A 20,579-nucleotide genomic window follows, 5' to 3' on the forward strand; every position below is an offset into this window, starting at 1 on the left:
TGTGAAATATGGGAAGCATTCCTTAATTAACATACCGGTGCTTGTCTCCATTTTGTGGTTGAAATTGAAGAGGGAAGGTTCCTTTTGTTAAATCAAGGATATGGAAGCCGAAGAAACTTCGACGGATTTATTGTTATTGACTGGCTGAACTGCTGCTGATGTTTTAGCTAAACCAGTTATTGATTTGTGGCTGTTTAATTTTTGCTGTCAATCCAGGTCACGCGTGAACAGTATTTCCAAGAATGAAATGAACATTCGAATTTCTCTTTGTAATGTCCGACGTGTGAATGGAATGTTGGACATTTCTCTGGAAATCGTTCCCGAAAAGACGCATTAACTGAAAAAAAGATTCAAAATGCTTGGGAAACAATTGTTATTCTTGAAATATTCAATTTTGCAATCTAAAGAAAAATTCATACCGTCAATAAGCCAGGGACATTTATAGATTTTAGACACTTGAGTGTGATGCCAAGGGTTTAGATTCGGCCGAGATTTATCACTTGTTTTATATTTTTTCTGGGTTCACTCAAGTACACTGTTGACACGATTTCTTTAATTTTAGTCAAGAAGCCTACAGAACGAGTGGAAAAGATCACTGTAACAAACAGCCAAGCTGCCGCGCCTTCCATTCCCTACAGTCACTTGGAGAGTTCCACGGATAGCACCGCTGACCAAGACGGTCTGGATACTGCATCGATTGGAAGTGACTTGGTTTTGGCCGACATGTCTGATAGCGATACTCGGAGCGTGGATTTCTTACTCGATGAATATGGCTGCGTGGATACGTCACGTGGCATTCCTAAAGTGTCCGTGTAAATTGCTGACGTCACAGGCGGGTGCCAGAAGTCCCTCTCACGATTTTCTTGTGTGCTAATCTAAAATTATTTTAGCCTCCTTTCACGAGGAGCATGCGTCATATCTTTAATACAATGAAGTGATGAGCTTTTCGGAGCAAACAGCGACACAGAAAATTGTCGCCAACAAAGAAAGGCTCTTTAAGCTGAGAACGTTTCAGCAACATTGCAAATACAAAGCCGGGATGAAACGAGTTGTGACCCGAGTTCAAACTGGATAAAAGTCGGTAACTAAGGATTGTAGGTGAAGTTTATCAAGCAAACTATATTTCGCGTTTGGTCTTTGTCATGTGGCCAGATTCAAATGTTCTGTACCCTTTTGCGCTTTTATTTGCGCAGATCAAGTGCATGGGATTGAGCTGTCAAACATACACAGAAGGTTGAAATCTGTTCACTTTTTATCTCGTTTTATCCTTGCTTAAAAGTAGAGTGGATAGGATGCCTCGTTACATGAGCTGAAAGGCATGTTCTCTGTTAAATGATTTAAAATTAGTGTTTCTCACGAGGAGTTATCAACTGATCGTTGCTCTCCGAGAAGCGCATTTCGGAGGGAAACTATCAAGCCTTCACTCCCGAGACAGTAACACTTGTTTTTATAGTTCAGCACAAAATTCTCTAAAATTTGCACTTCGCTAATTCGAATTTACAACTCACCAATTCAAAATTGGTAAGTTAAAGAGACTCATAGCGTCCAAGGTAGAAACTTAATGAAAGCAAATTAAAAAAAAAAATTGCCGATGAGTTCTCTGAAATACCCGGATGAACTTTTTCGCTATCACATTGCGCAACTATTTATACAGAAATCAGATTTGGAGAAAACTCTATTGGAGCCATATTGGAATTTTGGTTTTCTTAGAATAGACAGTGATCCGTATATGCGATATAAGTGGTGGTCAGATAAAGGCAGTGGCTGGGTCTGAATTAAGGAATAAAAAATAGTCTTGAAATGGGGGTAAGGTTTTAGGTCAACACCCCACCAAAAGTTAAGGACGCCCCCTTTCCTATTTCCCGCACCCCACCGACCCACCCCTCTCCCCCTACCCCTCGCCTGGATTGAGGTCCCGCCACATGCCACTGTTTTTATCTTAACAAAATTTACGACATGAATACAGTTTTCTACATCATGATTATTACCTTTTTTTACCTTTTGTTTTACCTTATTGGTACTTTGATTAGTTGCTAATCCGTTTTTCGTACATCTTTGGCTTGAACTCGACTTTTCTTTCTCGATACAAAGAGCGAGCGTAAACGAAACGATTTTCCAATTTTCAAGAGGTGTAAATATATGCAGGGAATAAAATATCAACGTCATGTTGCAATATCAGAAATAAGAAATATAATTTTGCGGATAGTTGTAAATATCATTCACAACATCCTGTAATTAACAAAGTTTGTATTTAAATGACGGATGCAATTATTTTGTACTATTTCCGCCTGAGTAATTTTTCCTGGAAGTTGTGTGGAACGCGACAAACAGTTGTACGCGAATCATTTGTCTGTTTCAGCAACCTCGTTCTCGGATGAAAAACCTCGGAAACGAGGTTGCTGTTTCTGGTGCTCAGATAGTGTGCAAAACTATCGAAAGAAGTGCGCCGAAGGAAAAAATATCGGAACACTGCAAGAAGTGTGTGGTTGCTTGTATTTTTTTATTTCTGTTTTATAATTTTTGTCTGGTTTATTGACAATACATTTTTTGCTCGTGCGCAATCTTCACTTAACTCAGTGAACTACTTCTCTAGTAAACACGTTGTGAACTGTTAATTTTAATATAATCATATAGAGTCGGGAGTTAAATCCACCAGTATATAGTATATTATCATACAAAATAAAGTAAAATGATCGCTCTAAAAATTGTTTTCCGAGGATTTGAAGCGGTTTATTTATACCAGAAACTAATAAAAGATATAAACCAGTATATAAATAAAATGAAGATTGAGATTTATGTGGTTCTTTTATTATTTGCCATTAGTGAGTCGTCCTTAAGGCAGCAGTCACGCTAATGAAGACGAAGCCCGAAGACACTTCAAAGCATTTGAGGTGCTGCGTAAAGCATGGTTCCATTACAATATTTTCCCCGTATCTACGTGAAAATAACTTGTATCGTGTTTGGCTTAAAAGTAAGAATTATTTGTCACTGCTCTCATGGTTATCAATTCTTTTAAGGAAACACATCCGGGAATCTGTCGTGAACGCGATGCTGTAATAACTGCTAGAACCAGAGCGCAGACCGAACATCACAGGGTCTGGGGACGAGAATGCCCGAAAAGAAGTACATGTTCTTCAATAGGCAATTTCCGAGTTGCATTGAACCTCATTACGAAAGCGAGGCTGGTGCAAGGCTTTTCGTGTGAAAACTAGTTCTATTTGTGTATGAATGACAACTAATTTTCGTAACACAAACTATGGCCTATTGTCGGATGCTCCAACCGCTGAACAACAGGCCTTTAATTTGTTTATAACTGCATTCACAACTGCTTGTTTTACCGATGTTGAAAGCTCAAGTGTGAATAAAAGTTCTGTTCAAAATGCACTCACAGAAGCCAACTTAACACAGAAACAGCGAACTCAGCCAATCAGGCGAAACTCGAGTGATTCTGCAGTTGGCTAATCAGAGAGGGTGATCTTGCCCTGTGATAAGGATTATTTTGGGTACTCTCTGTGAGAATTTTTTACATTGTATATTTCACAAACTTCATTTTAAATTTGGAAGAATTTTGGCTCGGACGCACCATAAGTTATTTTGTAGGAAACTGGAGCGCGCCCTAACGGCACTTTGGCACTTTGACAGGTTTAAAAATAAATGTTTTTGCTGGCGTAAGCCGGCGCCTTTTCTGAGCCAAAGAAAAAATTACATCTGACAACCTTTCACAAGAGAATCTTTTTAATAACGTATGGCTTTTCCCAGCACGATCAACTTACAGCAGGTACGACAATTTTAGTAAGTGTTCCATCCATTACCCGACAAAAAATACCAAAGTAACGCATTTAAAATGCAGCTTCCAGTTTAAAAATCGCTTTAATTGCTGATTTAACCAATTTCGTTTCGTATTAAAGAATATTTTGTGGGTAAAATTTCACGTCTATTAATATGTCGAGGAGTCTGACTCGTTTTCCACTCGTTAAACTTCCGTATGTTTCAGTTCTTGTCCAAGCCTGCGGGGATTCCGAGACAGTCTGGGCTCCAAGATCGAGGGGTCAATTGCTCCAACCACGAATCCTTCGTTAAAGAAAAAAATAGACACATACAATGATCAGATTGTTCATTCCAAGTCGTCGTGTTGTAAGCACCAACTCAACACTCCCCCCCTCCTCCTAAAAACAAAAAAGGATATAAAATACAACATTCCTCAACCGGTTGCATGGTTACATGAGCACAACGCAGCGATCACAATTCCGTTTCTACTTTATAACCAACAAACGCGAATTTCAAAGATTCGAGTTAACTTATATCTGCGTGTGCCAGTTGAATTTCAACCGGTTGAACCAGAAATTCTGGCTAAACGGGGAGCGCCCCTAGCCTTCACAAGTGACGCAAGCATAAGTGATACATGCAGACCGCGATGACATACAAACATTTTGAAAAGCACGGGCAAGGATGAACACATCTTGATTGTTGTTAGCCAACGTAGCAAGCGTTTCACGCGCGGGAATTGAGACGGGAGAAGATATCCGTGCGGTCAAAAATCGACAAAGAAAACAAAACCCCAATGAAACGCTTGCTAATCAGGCTAGATCTTTGTGTGATTGATTTTCTGAGGATTTGTATGCACTTTTCTACATGCGCTAAGAATTAACCGTAAAAATCCGAATATAGCCAACATGCCCATTTCCCGGGCCCCTCCCTCTAAAAAATGTAACCCCCCCCCCCCCCCCTTCCCCATACGTTAGAACTGTTGAGTTAGTATTTCAAGCTGGTTTGATTGTCAAACCTTACTAGTCTTGAAACATAAAATTCTCTACAATAACAAGCCCTCAAAGCAAAGGCCTTTGAACAGAAATAAGCTCAAGGCTTCTCGGTAGCTCTTGGACAGTTAAACCACATTAGACCATGGCGTTTTCCTTGGCGTTATACTTACGCCTTTCCTTGGACAGTTCTGTATAGCAAACCATTCCTGGCTGTACAGACACATTAACAATCCATTGCCCACGATCAGAGTGATCCACATGAAAACATTCCACGCTTGAGACACGCGCCCATGTTTCTTTGGTTTTAGGAATGCAAATGACACTGAAACAGTCGAAATTAATATATATATTAATAAGTAAAAGCAGGGTTCGTACCCTTTTTCAGAATCATTTCCAGGACTTTTCAGGCCATAATGCACATTAAGTATTTTTAAGTTATTGGATCTCCCCATCTGACTGTTCCTCAATGTCTTTCAAGAAAACTTTATTACTTGAGTTTACAGATTTCCAGGATTTTCCAGGGCCTCCTACCATTTTCAAGGACTTTCCACTCCTGGAAAATGCTAGACTAAAATTCAAACACTTTCTAGGACCTTTACGAACCGTGTTAGCGAAAAGTAGCTCTTTTCTCGTTTTTTTTTTTTTTGTAATAAATAAGTGTTGCTTGTTGAAAAAGAAAGACGGTGAAAAATTGCCAGCTTTCTTTCTTTATCGTCACAGAAGACATTTTCGTCATTCCTGATCTCACCAGGTACATAGCCTGGCTCGCATCCGACGTGTGTACGGAATGTCATGTGTTCGATCCACGTTGGGGACAAACTTTTTCATTCTTCCATGCTCGTGAAATAAACATTACATCTTGCTAAGTATTTTCTTATTTTCAAACCATCAAATCAAGCCTACTTGGCCGAGGCTTCGCAATTTCTGAGACAGCTGCACAAAGTGGCTTATGACAGAGGTACACAGTAAGTCCAAAATACTGCCTGCCAATCAGATCGAATAATAGTGTGGTATTCAAGTGTTAATGCCTTGATACAATGGTAATTGTTACCCTAATAAAGGTATTATTACTATTACTTACATCCAATTGCACCAAACATGATAAGAAGCAAGGGGAAGAAAAAGCGGAATGAGATGATCAGTACGTATTCATGAACGATGGCGGACAAAACAAACACGGATATGGTAGCCACTTGGCGGTTCTTGAAAAGCTGAAGAAAGAAAACATAAGAAAGGACTTGATCGATTAGCTAAATCAACTGACTGACTAACTGGCCGCCTCTCTGACTAGGCCATAAAACAGCTCGTGTTTTTTGTGTTGTAAGTCGTACTAACCCACGCGGTCTTCAAAGAGAAAGTCTGGATAGAGTCACACGCCCGCGGTCACGCGCGAGAGTCCACGCTTCCGTCGCTCACCGACACGCGTGTTCGCACTTTTGGTGCTGGGTGTCTCCTAGCCTGCGTGCAGACGTCTCGTATTTCTTCCTACGTCGAAAACCGTTTTTCGACGTAGGAAGAAATACGAGACGTCTGCACGCAGGCTAGGTGTCTCCCTCTGTAAAATTCGAGAGAAGAACCCCACTGTTTTGCAGTCTGTCTGTTTGTCTCTCTGACTGACTGACTAACTGACTATCACCCACTGATTATGACTGATTATCACCCATGACTTGCGCCCGGCTCGCCTCGTAGCTCAGTCGGTAGAGCTACGGACGATCAAATCCGGAGGTCGTGGCTCCGATTAGAGCCGAAGTTAAAGATTTTTTCTTTGTCTCGTGTGACCTCCCATTTCCTTACTAAGGCTAACACTCAGTGGGAAATCCATGGGTTCACTTTAGCACTTTAACATACACTGCAGAGTTAATTCTCTGATCCATCATGTACGACTGACTGATTGACTGACTGACTGACTGACTGACTGACTGACTGACTGACTGACTGACTGAAAGATGACCAGAATACCTCTAAGCAGAGGGTTGTGACAGCCGATCATTGTGTATGCATACCCTGTAGAAGTCCTTGTAGATGTACGTATGTAGCCAGTCATGTACCACTACATTCCATGTGCGGTAATAATCAGCATAAGAATTCGAGTTCCACCAATCCTGTAAAACAAACAAAAGCACAATGAATCCATGCTCCGTGTAATGCTCACAGAAATTCCGCATGGGAAAATTCTACCAACCAATTAAAAAAAACCTGATAACAGACAAAAACAGGGCTTTGATCCACCCCTCAAAGGATCCACTGAGTTGAAGGCTTGTCTACTTAACAATTATTCCACGAGCGCGCGTTGGATATGAGATGATAGATAGCCAACGAGGCGCGTAGCGCCGAGTTGGCTATAATCATCTCATATCCAACAAGCGCAAGTGGAATAATTGTTTTATCAAAAACAATCAAGAAATATTGCTAGATCTAACTGATTTCGCTGTGAGAGAAAAACCAGCAGACAATTTAATGGCCGCCATTTCTTGGCCATGGTATAATTGCTCATATACCATGGCCGCTCAGCCAATCAAATCCCTTGAATTGCATTATACAATGATCCAGTTTTTAATAAATGCCATTATAGCTTGCTCTGAATAAACTGTTAGCTGCAATGTGGAGATGAATCCGAAGGGAGGGGGGGGGGGGGAGAGAATTTGCCTTCTTTCTTCACTCTTCCCCTCCTACTAACTCTGCACAAAAAATTCCATCCTAATGATGTACCAGTAACACAAACTAGTTCTGGGTAGGAATGTCGGATTTGCTACTCATATTTCCTTCAAATATATTTTAGTTCGAAGCACTAGTCAGCAGTTATATTGAGTGCAGGGTGCCAGGGTAAACTGGATGTAGGGAGTCTGGTAAAAGCTCTTGGTTTATCTTGGCATAACATAAGTCACACACACCTTGTAGAACATTCTGTCAGCAAAGCGTAACATTTCTGCAAAGGCATTCAACCAGGAGTGAAGAATGGCAAAGAAACCAAGCACAAGGACCATGGTACCTGGCAGCATGCAGCTGAATACTGACAGCGTGAAATGTCTGCAATGAAAAATGATTACCAGTTACTTAGTGGTGTTACCAAGCTGCATGTCAGTAACATAACCTGGTGGATTTACTCAGAAATACACATAGTCGAACAATGGTTTTTTAATTACTGATGTTTCTTTACTCATTACTGTTGTCACATTCACAGTAAAGACTTGTTCGACGAAACGCTAATGCCTCTCTACCTCCATCTACTCTTGAACACATGCACACCGTATGTGGCCATGCATGCAAATCCAAGATTGGTGTACCCTCACACAAGAGACGCCACAGACCTAATAACGCAACCACAGACTGACTGCTGAACACTCATCTTTAGATGCGAAAGGAGAGACCACACATTTACAGTCGCCCTGTACCTTTCAAAAGCTCTATTTTCACTGGGCCCTGATAACCTGCAGCTGCATTGTTTTTTAGGGTTGGGAGCATTGTTCTGTTGTTCGTTCTTTTGTCCTCTCGACCAACAATGTAAGATATTGCAAATGGTACAGGTCGCCACCATATCTACAGAGATTGCACAGTGAATTTCAAGGTGATTGGATTTTAGCTGTCATTGTGTGGCAACAGTATAGTATATTCGTTTTCAATTTAAACACTGGTCAGTATGTTCTTGTATGTGATGTGATCTGCCATTATTTTTTATATTGTATATTAAGCTTTTCAACTGTTTTCTTAGTGGCCTATTTTTTTTTGTCTCTTTGTATATTATTGTTTTCTTGTAAAATTGTCAAGATTTAAAGTGCAATAATATTGATCATTTTGACAAGTAGTTGTTTAAAAGTTATCATCATTACAACAAACAAGCTAAAAATGACTTAATTGTGCAAAGAAATAAACTCACTTGAAACTCCAATGTCCCTTTACAATATTTCTGAAAACAGGTACACAGAAGCGAGCAAATACATAGTATGTGTAGAAGATACAGAGCAGCGTTTGAAAGGCATTGGATACCACATAATTCCATCTAATGCACGGTGTCCTGAAATACCATAAACATCATCCATAAGCTCTTTTCACAACCATTCAAAAACTCATTAATAATTCATTACTCCACATGTAGTCTTTACTGATTACTAATGTCATCATCAGCCAAAAGGCCCTGTGTCAACGGAACAGTGTATTAGCATCGGAATCAGTTAGGCTGAAGTTGACTGTTTCATTTCTAATTTCCAAACTCATTAATAATTCATGAAGAGAAAATGAAGGAAATCACCACCACTGAAGGTTTGGAACATTGTAATCTTGATTATCATAAAATCTGGTGAACTCTTGCTTTGAATTCCTCCAAGAATTATTAATGGTTTGAGAAGCGAAATCAAACACGTGAATGAGCGTTTCATTCTTTTTTTAAACAACTCAAAGTTTAGGAGAGCAGGGATGGTGCATTGGTGAGAGCACTCGCCTCCCACCAATGTGGCCTGGGGTTCGATTCCCGGACTTGGCAAAGTTGGCATCATATGTGGGTTGAGTTTGTTGTTGATTCTTGTCTCCGCTCTGAGAGGTTTTTACCCCTGGTACTCCGGTTTTCCCCTCTCCTCAAAAGCCAACACTTCTAAATTCCAATTCGATTTGAAAAGTTTCGCCAATTAGTGTTCCACGCTAAATACATTGAAACTTAAATAAAGTGATTTACTGGTATTATTTTATTTAAAAAGCCTCAGCTACACCTTGTTTTTTCAACCCATTTCTTGTTGTTTGGAAATCAGATGACTTAACACTCTTCACTGTCTTTGATATATTACATAAAACCGGCAGATTCTCATACAGTTTACTTACATTGGATAATGATCTCTGTAGATAAGAGTTGGGCAAAACAGGAAATATAAGTACTGTCCAAACTCAGGGAGGGGGTGGGTAGTTTCTCCCTCCTTATCGTCATTGTTGGTGTCGTCATCTGCACCCTGATTGGCTTGATCAGATTCAGTTGGTGGAGAGGAGGTCAGCTCTTAATGAGAATAGAAAGAAGCATTTTAGTGTTCTGAAAATTGGATTTTATTATCCCCCATTTTTGATTCCATGACAAAATTTGGTTGCCAAATTTTTATTCTACAGTGCACAAACAAACTTCTGCAAGAATCTATTTTTCTATATAATCTTTCATCCGCAAAAATTCCTTCTATCTAAGTTAAATTGACTCTTTGTTGAGCTACACACCTTTTCTTTACCTTTTCTTTTTTTTCTTCCTTTCCCTTTTTTTTTTTTTTTTCTTCTTTAAAAAAAAAAAAAAATTAATTGGAAATTTCAATCAGTACCCTTAACTTCTATGGTTTATCCAATAGTTCTAGGAAGCCTATAGTTAATAAGCCCCCGGCTTCTATATAGGCTTCCTAGCCTTTAACACATTTAATATTGTAAATAGTCAAGTATGAATATTGTAATAGTAAGAATATTGTGTGTCGTCTATAATGTATTTATGTTGTATTTTTTTGTTAATGGCAAATAAATTGAATTGAATTGAATTGAATTGAATTGAACTTAAATGTGAAAATGGACAATAATCATATCCAATTTTTTATGTGGTTAAATAAATTATTTAGGCAAAGTTAACCTCAAGTCAACGCAGTCAGCGGCCTTTCCCATTGGTGTGCATGACCTGTGGCGGGACCCTGGCCCGTGGGGTGATTGTAGGGGGGGGGGGGGGGTCAGCATTTCTCACATTTGCATTTGTGTCGCTTTGCTGATTGTTGCGGATCACTTAGTGCGAATCTTTGCAGATTATCTGCACCTTTAAACTAAGCTTTCAAATTTAGACACTGTTTCCAACATTTTACCTAACATCAATTTGTTGTAAGAGTAGTGGAGTTTCCCAATAATACAGAATTTACATAATTATCCCACAATCCAGTGCCTGGTAATTCTTGGACTAACCAACCTACAGTAAAGGATGTAAATCACCTTTTTCTAAGTAGTATATTAATTTTTGTCTAGGTTACAAGATGTTGAGCACAAAGCAATAGGGCTTTTAACAGTTCTTTTTTAGGTTTTCTTACCTTTGGAGTCTGGGAAAGACAGGACCTTAGGAGCATTTTCTCTTACAAAGGCATGAATTTTGAGCATCAAACGAATCTAAAAAAAGGATTAAATGCCAAAGCTACTGTAGCAAAGAATGAGACTTACACAATTTATCTGGTTATTTGTTACATCCATAAATTAGCTTTTGATATTTCAATAGTGTTGTAGAACTTGGCCATCTACTGAGATTTACTTTATAGGTGTTGCTATTTGCCAACCTCTACTGTATTCTTACAATACAGCATAGTTCCTGTTATCACTTATGTCCAACAAGAAAACAAGCACTGTGTTCTCAAAAACACCTGTCTCCAATAAGTTCTGACTCAGGTCTCTCTCTCTTGAGCTCTCAAAATAAATTTTATTAGTTGTCTGGGCCTAGTTATTTAAAGCACGAGTAAGATGAATACCTTGGTTAATGTTTAATAGCAGATTACTTTTTCTGAACCACAAGGATAACACAGTGTACAGTGCACTAATTAAATGAAATACTCACTGAAAATACTCCTTGAACTCTTTCAATACTTTTAAGTATTGATAGCATTAAAATGCTATCCACGTTGAAAATAATACAGCATATTTTGTTCAAGCAACCATGTTTGTAGCATTAGTGAAAATGTTTTCCTCACCAAGAAAAAAAAAAGCTAAAAATTGGATGCCATTGCAGACTTAATGCACACAAGAAAGAATCTTGGATTTGGAGAGGTTTGTCTATATTAGATAAATGTAACTCCCGCTCCAGCCAATATATTTCAAAATTCGTGTTTATATGAGTGGGAGGGGGGGGGGGGGGGGAATGGCGTGCAATATGAAAGATATTAGGAGATTTGGTCCATGTGCATCACCCTTGTGGACAAACCAAGAGAGCTGATTATGATGTGCATTATTGTTAATACCTGTTCCGACATAATGATGATAGAAGATGCTGGAGGTAAGTTGTGTTGACAAACTTCCTGGACAGGAAATACCACAAAAACAACCTGGAAGGTAATATACAAAAGAAGCCAGACAACGTCGGGTACCCGCAGCCATGAATGCCTGTTTGCGTGCCACCCCAGGAAAAGAGGAAATGCTGACATAGCCATAGCCTTCATTACAAGCCAGATACTGACAACAGTGGAAGGTTTCCCAAAGGCCCATCTTAAAATTGATAGATCCAGCACAAGACTGCAGAGAAAATAAAAATTATATTATAAACATTCTTTAGACTGATATTAAAAATTACCTCTCAGACTTATTTTTGGATGGCTTATATATTTTCAGAGTTTGGGGAGGAGGGGTGGAGAGGGAGCTTTACTATTACGGTGATTCCCATGATTAAAGTTGTCGTGAAAATTTTCGCAAACTTTCTGTGATAGTTCACTACTATGTATTATTTTGAGAAATGTAATCAAAAGGATAGGTCACCATGTCCACGAAAGAGCTACTATTCACTCAATTTACCCCATAAATCACTTTCAAAATTGAGTTTATTTGACCGGTTATTGTTAACAACATGTTAATCCAAACACATACTGGCGGTATTTTTCACAAAATGCTGATGTGCATGTTTCTGAAGAGCTCTGGGGTTAAGAACGTCCTAACACTGAAAAATATGAAGAAGTGACCATAAATTATAAAGAGATGTCCATACATATACATGTACAATATATGGAAGTGCCATCTACTTTTTCTAGAAAATGGATTTTCTGGAATAATTTTCAAGATGAAATTTTGGCACAGTGGAAAGTACTCCAGGTCTGACCTTTTGAGTTCCAAACCACACTGTCCCAGTGATATCAATGCCCCTACAACTTTTAAAAATAGTAGAAAATAATGCAAATCAGGGAGAGCTTACCTTCCTGAATCAATGTAGTCATAGACTACAGTATTGATGATGAACAGTATGAGCAAGGCTACAAAGATATTGTAAATTGTCTTGATATGGTTAACTTCAAGGAGCTCCCTAAAAGAGAGAAAATCACCTTGCAATGAGAAATTATGCAGTATACCAAGCAAGAAATCATGGACAACGGATGTTTCAAAGCATGATTAAGCTAACCAAGGGTTAGTGTAAAATTTGATTCCAGTTTATCTTAAGATCAATAATTTGTTTTCCAATTTTTGTTTTTTAGACTTTTTTACCTTCAGCTGAAAATTAACAAATATTGAAATTAAAAACATTTTCAAAATCTTTTTTTTTATTATTATTTTTTCTTTTTATTTTTTAACTTTTAACCCTGGACTAGAACTAATCAGCTTTTGAACAACTACACGTAGGTCTATATTCAAAAATGGCTGATGTACAGACAAAATGGTACTTATTAAGCACATAAACATTGAGGAATGTGAAAATGTTTGTTTTCTTTTTCTGAAAATGTGTCAAATAAATAGCTGGAAATGACTAACATGCCCAATTCATTCTACCATGCTCATTTGGACAAGCTACACAAGACTTAATTCTTGCATTGAATAGCCTCACTTGAACTCAATCATAGTGCCACTGGACATTTTGACAAATATGCAAAAAATATACTTACGTCAGTACCGACTGCCGTGGAACAAATACTTTATTTCCATTCAATTTGTCCCTGAAATAAAAATATAAAGCCATTTAATTTGAAATTGCAAAGCTTAAGGAACAGCTACATAAATTTATTTACTACACCCCAGTTTGCTTTCTCCCAGGCATTTCAGTGTTTTGCCGCTGTGATTTAAGCCTTAGGTTTTGGTTTTCAAATTAGTTAATGTCACTGTTCAGTTTAAGATTTGAGCTATGTGGAACTGTACCCAGACATAGAATTAACTAAAGCAATGACAACCAGACATAATGGCGTAAATAAGGGGGAAACACCGCTTGGCAATTGCGTGACAGGCGACTTCTATCGTGTAACCATTTTAAGGCCTCACTTCTCTGGCACTTCCAGCTGCACCTAGGCCAACAACAACAAAACACAACAACGCGCTGCAACAGCAGCACAGCTAGGCCAGCAGCGCCACTCCGAGAAGAGTATTGGCAGGTCCCAAAAACTAGAGTAATAGAAACGACCTCTCGTGCCTCACCTATCTCACCAGTGCTGCTGGGTTGGACTATAGTATTGGCACAGGGTCGTACAGGCGTATTTTCGTGATGCGTGATTAGCTGATTTTATTTCCCGTGAAACGCGAATGTAATAAATTATTCTTCGTAATCCGTGACCTGAAGGTTTTGCGTGACCTGTGAAGAGCTTGAAAATGAAATTTTCATTTCCGTGATCCGTGATTTCCTATTTTTTCTGTTCGTGAACTGTGCAAGAAACCCCCCCTGTTCGACCCTCTTGGCAGGTCAATATAATAATATACATGTACTAGAGAACTTAGCTTGGGGAAGTCACTAAGCAGACTTAACCAAAGCACAACGAACCATTGGCGTCCCTGGGTTTATCAAGGACATCCCCTCCAAAGGGAGGGAGGGAGCGAAACATTTTGCACAGCTTAACAGTGAGCAAACAATTGAAGGTCTGAGAGCATAACCGCCTTATGTCGAATTTTAGCGCAGCTTTCGATTTCGCACGGATTTGTACGAATTTGGGCTCTCCCTGCTTTGGAAAACATTTCGCGGTTTTACAATCAAGGACAAAACTCCTTGAGAAAACCAAACGCGAACAGAACAAAAACCACTTGCTTACTTCTCCCTCCCACCCCCTCCCCCTATACAATGAGAAGCGAACACAGACAGCCAAAAAACCACTCACTTACTGTTTCTCCCTTCATAATTCTACCACAGTTACTTCTCCCTCCCCCCCTCCCCCTTATGCAATGTTGATGTGGGAAGTGATGCTTGCCAGGAAACTGTTCGTGACCCAAAAGACAACACTGAGTCAGGGGGAGGGGGAGGGGGATTTGGTAGTTTGCTTGTCTACAAGTGAACGCGCTTGGAAGGCAAATTTTTTTATAGGTTTTGTCCACGGCAGACTCGTTTTCCAAATTATCGGTAGGCTAAAAGTTTCCACTGTCCACGAGCCGTGTTTAGCCGCACCAGTTGTTGTTTCTATAAGTAACGTTTGAGATGATATCATGGTTTGCTTTTGCGGGTTGTAACAAGCCCAAAATAGATCAACGCAGTCGGGATAAACGACTTGCGTATCGTACTGGCTAGCTGGTTTCGCTTTTGTTTGGTGAAGTTTGTAAACGCACGACATCTATGGATCTTTTGAAAAGTTATGAAATTGACGAATGCAGTTCACAGGAACTGGTGGAAATGTTGTTCAAAGAATCCCTCCTTGGTAGTGATGACTGTGCCGTGGCGAATTTTTCAATTCGATTATCAAATCCCGCGGGAGCATCAGAGACAAATCCCGCCATGTGCAAGGTGTTTTGCAAGCCTTAGTTGTGGTTTGCCAGGCTTGAAATTCGGTATGCAACGATTAACTTGACAATTTCAAGGCAATGATTCAATAAAAGTACGATTAACATAGATTTTCAACGGTTAACACCGACTGCTCTTAAAAATAATAGATAGTCTTTACCTTTTAATAGAACTGCCGTTAATCGTTGTTAATCGTTGAAATGGCTACATGTCTTCCTGTTAATCGTGTAGAATGCTAGTATTTTGCGTTATCAAGAGTGATATGTCGACAAACGGGACAAAGCTGGATTTTACGCCAGGAAATGGACACATTTTCTCTTGGAGAATGTAACTGTTTACATTTCGGACATTCCTGTCACGTACGTAGTAGTTTGTAACAGAATCAAATAAAAGCGTGACAGCATTCTTTTCGTTGCTCCCGCGGAAAACACCGCTTTCGTGTGCCGTGTTTCAAAGACAACGAGTGTATATTGAATACAAGTATTTAATCCTCAGTGCATTGTCCTTTTGGTCATCCAGTGTCTATAATGTTACCGATATATCTTTACAAGATGGTAAAATTTCTCAATGGCATTAATACGAAACACAAAGCGGCGTGAAAAAATACTGGACAATGGTTTTCAATCGAATTGCAGTTCACATGCAACAGTTTAGACAAATCCGAGCTACAGTGTACATCGAAAAACGGGCTGAAATTCGACATAAGTCGGTTATGCTCCCAGCCCTTCAATTGAAAGAGAAATGTAAGTTAAAACCTTTTACACAGCATTTATTTTTATACCTAGACAGTGTTCAATCCCTGAGCCGTTGGCCAGGTTTGTACTGACTGGAAAAAAATATTGGGCAATGTACATAACCAAATTGTGTTATTAAAAACAAAAAATAAAACATCAAGCTAAATATTGCACATGGGATCTTTATGCACCCTCCTTCTAATATTTAGAAGAATTATTAGTATTTAGAGAGCAATATCTGACTATCCAAGAATGGCCTTATTTACAAGACAATCTTTGCCAAGAAGGCAATTAACAAAGTTGTTTTGCAACCTAATATTTAGTTTGTCATGTATCATTGGCTAATCAGCTCTTGAGTTAGTAATAATAATAATTACAATACATTTACCTTATATAGCACTTATTACAACATCTCTTAGTGCTTAATACTATTCCAAAAACCTAAGTCAACAGGGATTCTTCAAATTTTTTTGGTGAATGATCTCGAGTCCTATTGTCATGAATCATGCAATACATTATGCTTCTGTAACAAGCCTGACAAAAAACAAATTGCAACAAATGAAGCATAAGATTTTGCACTGAGGTGAAAAGTAAACATGCAAAACAACACAGCTTACAAATCAAATAATCAAGATCATCAAGACCCATGCGAAGGAATGGTGTTCTAATAAAACCGTCTGTGATTTGTCTTTGTGTAAGTTTACTTGGTAAAAGAAATGGATCACTAAGTTTGTAAACAACTCTTGACATTATTTGCATATAAACAAAGACTTCTGCATTGAATGAGTGTGTGAATGAAAGAGGAATGTGATAAATAATATACTTGGTCATGTGCACGTCATGCGTTAACTGTGTTCATTTCCGCGAGCCAAAGAAAGGAGTCAAAACCATGACATTCTGCTCACATCTCAAGTGCTCTGTTAGACCACTGAGTTACTGAAAGTATTGTGATGAAATACTTCCTTCAGAAGTGATTTCATACTGAATTTTACCTGAATCGTTGAATATGGCCTTCAATTTAATCAAGGAATATTACTCTGTGTGTGTGGTTTTTTCCTTTTTTTTTTTTTGTTCCCCTTTGTTGTTTTCTTTTCTTTTGCTGGACAACATGAAACTACACCAACTTTACATTTTGGCCTTGTTTTTTTCTTAAAAACTAAGTGCAAACCAGAGGAAAAAAATACAGAGCAATGTTCTCTGACTAGGTTAATTTTTATTTTCCTTTCTGCATTATTCATTACCATAACCCAAGACAAAGGGAAATAATAATCAAACTGAGAATGATGTATTATTCAGTAAGTGACATAGGGATACTCGAAAAAAAAATCTGAGTGCTCCTATCAGGAGTGGAACCTAAGACCTTCCGATTACTGGTTTGGACGCTCTACCACTGAGCTACAGGAGACTCGTGGGAGCTAAGGCCATTAAACTAGGTTTAACTGACAAGTTTGAAAATTTTTAAGCCCCCAAAAATTTGCCAAATTTGCCAATTTGCTAAAATGTTAATCATTAAAACATGCAATTAAATTTGTTCCATGTATCACATTTCTGAGATCACCCTTGCTGATACTCAGAGTCCAAACAAGGGCTTCCAATTCATTAAATCAAATTAGCAATCAGATTTGACAGGTGGAATTTATAAATGCTGGGTAACATAGACTTACGTTCTTATAACAATTTTAATAAGAAATGAGAAGTGAAAAAGTTGTTTTCAAAAAGCGACCAGCAAGAATTTTTTTTTTTTTAACGAACTCGTGGTTCATTTGACAAAATAAAATATCAAGTTACGGATCGGAACAGATGTGACGTAGAAATATTCACTCTACTACGTATAATTAAGACGCACGCCACAGAATTTCCAAAGCTCTCGAAATATGAGTTGAATCTTGCAATTATGTGCATTGATTCTTTGTAAATTGATTCCCTAGGAAATGATCTTCGACGATTCTGATCAGTTCAAGCATTCCGTTTTGAAACCGTATGTGTGTAAATTACAATCACGTGCACTCCAACGAAAACATCATCCACTTAAAAGCTTACCTGTGGTTATACGACTGATCTGTGATCGGCTCTGTAAAATCCACATCATGCAAAACATCGTCTAACAATTCGTTTAACTGGCCATCTATCTGATCGACTAGCTCTGCCCTTAGTTGCTGAGAATATAAAGAAATATTTAAGCTTATAAGGTTGAGTCTCTATCTAAAATGAAAAAATTAAAAAAGTCTACAATAATGCATGAACACAATGGCGTCAAAATCTTACAAAGAACAACGATTTAATTTCCGCGAAGCCTTGCCCCCTAGCAGTTAAAGGTGGACAAGTAAAATAATCGCTATTTTCCCGATTGTTTCACACAATAGGAAACTATTTAAACTTTAAGCTTATTACACGAAAACAAACTATCAGCTCACGCACCTCGGCCCGCTGACGAAGTTCTACGGCTCGAGCTCGCCCCATTGCTTCCTTCTTGTCCAAGAAATTGACCCCTACAAACGACAAATATCATGTTCATATCGTTCTACACTTGCAGTGAATTGTGCAATATATTTACGAAGCCCAAAGCACCTCCATTCCTTTCGTGAGTCACCTGTCTTCTTCTTAAACTCGCAGCCATGATGTTGTAACCAGGTTGTAACCTTATTTCCCGCTTAGTAACCAGGCGTCATAATTTGCCGAGGAGGACAGAACCGAGAATCTTTTGTAGCGCCTAAACGGTCACGCGAGGAGCCAGGCCAAAGTCACGATCGATACTAAACTTCTAGCTTAGCTTAGCTTGCCTACGAGGCTTGGGAGAATAAAACTAAATTACATTGAGGTTCAGAGATGAATTATAGAAATTTCCTCTGTTTTATTCCCCCAAACCTCGTAGCCAAATATCGCTAATGCCGGAAATGGTCTATTTGTTTATAATTTTTCAACAAACAAGAAGAAAAAAATAAAAAAGAGAATTTACCTGATCTAACATTTGGTAACCATGACCTGCATGATCGTTGAAACGGGAATATTTAATGAGTTCCGACCGATAAAAATTTGCTTGTATTGAACCGGTATAGAAGTTGTCATAGCCGATGCAAATTTCCGGCAGACCCTACAACTTTAATCATTTCAAGTATTTCTCATTCTTTTCTCTTTCGGACATAAAACACACGATGCCTTGTTGATCTCTGCCTGGGAATGAATTATTTTATCAGGAGAATTTGTGATTTACGTAACTGGAGCGAGTTGGAAAAACATTTTATTGAAAAGTTAAACGCTAAAAGATTCTTTAAAAACGTTTTAAAAACTCTAAAAAGCGGACGACGTTTCGGCGTTACTCTACGTCATTATCAAGTCAAAAGGGTAAAAGTTAAAACAAGAAAATATAAAGACGTAAAACAATAAAATATTTGTGTGTCCTATGGGTATATTACTTAAAGTAAAAAAAAAAACGAACTAATAGAAAAAGAAACGAAAGTGTCAAGTGAAAAGTTTGGCGCGAATTGAGTCACTTTGGGTGTTGAGAGAAGGCTTGATATCCTTTATAAACAGCATCTCGGCGTGAATAAAGCAATCGAACTTGCTTCTGCATTTCTTTAGGACTTTAAAGAGGTGATCGATCTATGCTCTTTTGTTGCCATGTTGTGTTTCAAGGTGTTTCCCGATAGTAGAATAGCAGTGTTCACTAATGCGTTGGTGTAAGTGTCGGGCAGTAAAGCCGACATAATTTGCATCGCACAAATCACATTGGAATGAATATACAACGCATTGCGTGTTGACGATCGGAGGCTTGTTTTCCTTTACAGTTTGCGATAATTTCCTGCTAGTGAAGACGGGTTTTATGTTGACATTAATCATAGATCCCAGAGAATTGATTTCATTGCAGACGCGATCGGCTGATCGCTGATCTTTGAAAGGTAATCTAATGTAAACAGATGGCTCTGAAGGAGTCACGGCGTGCGGCGCTCTATCAGTTTCTTGCATGAACCTATTTATTGTGGAATTGACCAATGTATTCGGATAGCGCATTCTCGTAGACAAACCCTTATATACGCCTTTATATATTCTTGCTTTAACTTTTACCTTTTTGACTTGATAATGGCGTAGAGTAACGCCGAAACGTCGTCCGCTTTTTAGAGTTTTTGAAATGTTTTTAAAGAATCCTTTAGCGTTTAACTTTTCGATAAAATGAATTTGTGATTACAACATGAAATAGTGATAACAAAAACCGGTCAAACGTTCACGTTTAGTTCAAAACAAAATGAAAAACTCACCTGGTTTTGCGGTACATCTTCACGGGCCCCGACAGTGTAAACCAAAAACTCACATTATATTTTCAGCAATTTCAGGCCTGTAAATGGCGTTCCCTCCGATGAAGACCTAAATTAAAATAGTGGCTGCATGACTAGACTCGAAGTATGCACGAGACATATGAATGACCTTCGATTTGCCTTGTGGAAATATCTGTGGCGCGTTTATCACCTTTTTCATGACACGATCTGAGAGTGCGATTACTCTAATGAAGCCTGCTTAGTAGAGCTAGGCTCTCTAGGTACACTCTTTCTTTATAAGAACGTCTAATATTCCGGCTGAGGCTGAAACGAAAGTGGATGTTCTTAGCTTTTTTTTGTTTTGAACCTGCAGAAAACCGATATGAACGTAACCAGGAAACCCAACTAAAAGATCATTGTGCGCTGTGTCGTGTCAAATTCCTTTGCCAATGCGAAGGTGTTTTTA

The 20,579-nt window shown here is 38.6% G+C and overlaps 2 protein-coding genes across 4 annotated transcripts in view; one reads left to right on the forward strand and one right to left on the reverse strand.

Annotated features, from left to right (window-relative positions):
* The window catches only part of LOC146486343 (uncharacterized), a 24,776-nt gene extending 21,980 nt beyond the window's left edge, over positions 1-2,796 (forward strand). For both annotated transcript variants that reach the window (XM_085100193.1, XM_085100186.1), the window contains one exon: positions 563-2,796. In XM_085100193.1, the coding sequence (XP_084956319.1) occupies positions 563-816 (254 nt within the window). In that variant the 3' untranslated portion in view covers positions 817-2,796. The remainder of the gene's footprint in view (positions 1-562) is intronic.
* On the reverse strand, positions 1,123-20,461 carry LOC146486344 (sterol O-acyltransferase 1-like). 2 transcript variants are annotated; one of them, XM_085100213.1, is made up of 14 exons: positions 20,117-20,461; positions 18,282-18,352; positions 17,904-18,019; positions 13,322-13,372; positions 12,640-12,747; positions 11,699-11,969; positions 10,784-10,859; positions 9,570-9,738; positions 8,635-8,772; positions 7,652-7,787; positions 6,764-6,862; positions 5,842-5,971; positions 4,931-5,082; positions 1,123-4,071 (listed from the first exon to the last, which is right to left on the reverse strand). In XM_085100213.1, the coding sequence occupies exons 2-14, from the start codon at positions 18,321-18,323 to the stop codon at positions 3,991-3,993; spliced, it is 1,569 nt and encodes a 522-aa protein (XP_084956339.1). In that variant the 5' UTR covers positions 18,324-18,352; positions 20,117-20,461; the 3' UTR covers positions 1,123-3,990. The 2 variants fall into 2 exon arrangements, with proteins under 2 accessions (XP_084956339.1, XP_084956329.1); XM_085100203.1 differs by lacking the exon at positions 20,117-20,461 and adding an exon at positions 18,432-18,579.
* Positions 20,462-20,579: the final 118 nt, after the last annotated feature.

This window comes from Pavona decussata, unplaced genomic scaffold (assembly GCF_977016875.1).
Source record: "Pavona decussata unplaced genomic scaffold, jaPavDecu1.1 SCAFFOLD_21, whole genome shotgun sequence".
Lineage (NCBI taxonomy): Eukaryota > Metazoa > Cnidaria > Anthozoa > Scleractinia > Agariciidae > Pavona > Pavona decussata.

Coding starts and splice junctions, on each gene's coding strand:
- LOC146486344 (XM_085100203.1), bottom strand. CDS start 18,480: ATGGCTGCGAGTTTAAGAAGAAGACAGGTGACTCACGAAAGGAATGGA. Junction 5,083..5,841: donor CATGTTTGGTGCAATTGGAT/GTAAGTAATAGT, acceptor CGACTGTTTCAG/TGTCATTTGCATTCCTAAAA. Junction 4,072..4,930: donor AGAACTGTCCAAGGAAAGGC/GTAAGTATAACG, acceptor TCTTTAACGAAG/GATTCGTGGTTGGAGCAATT.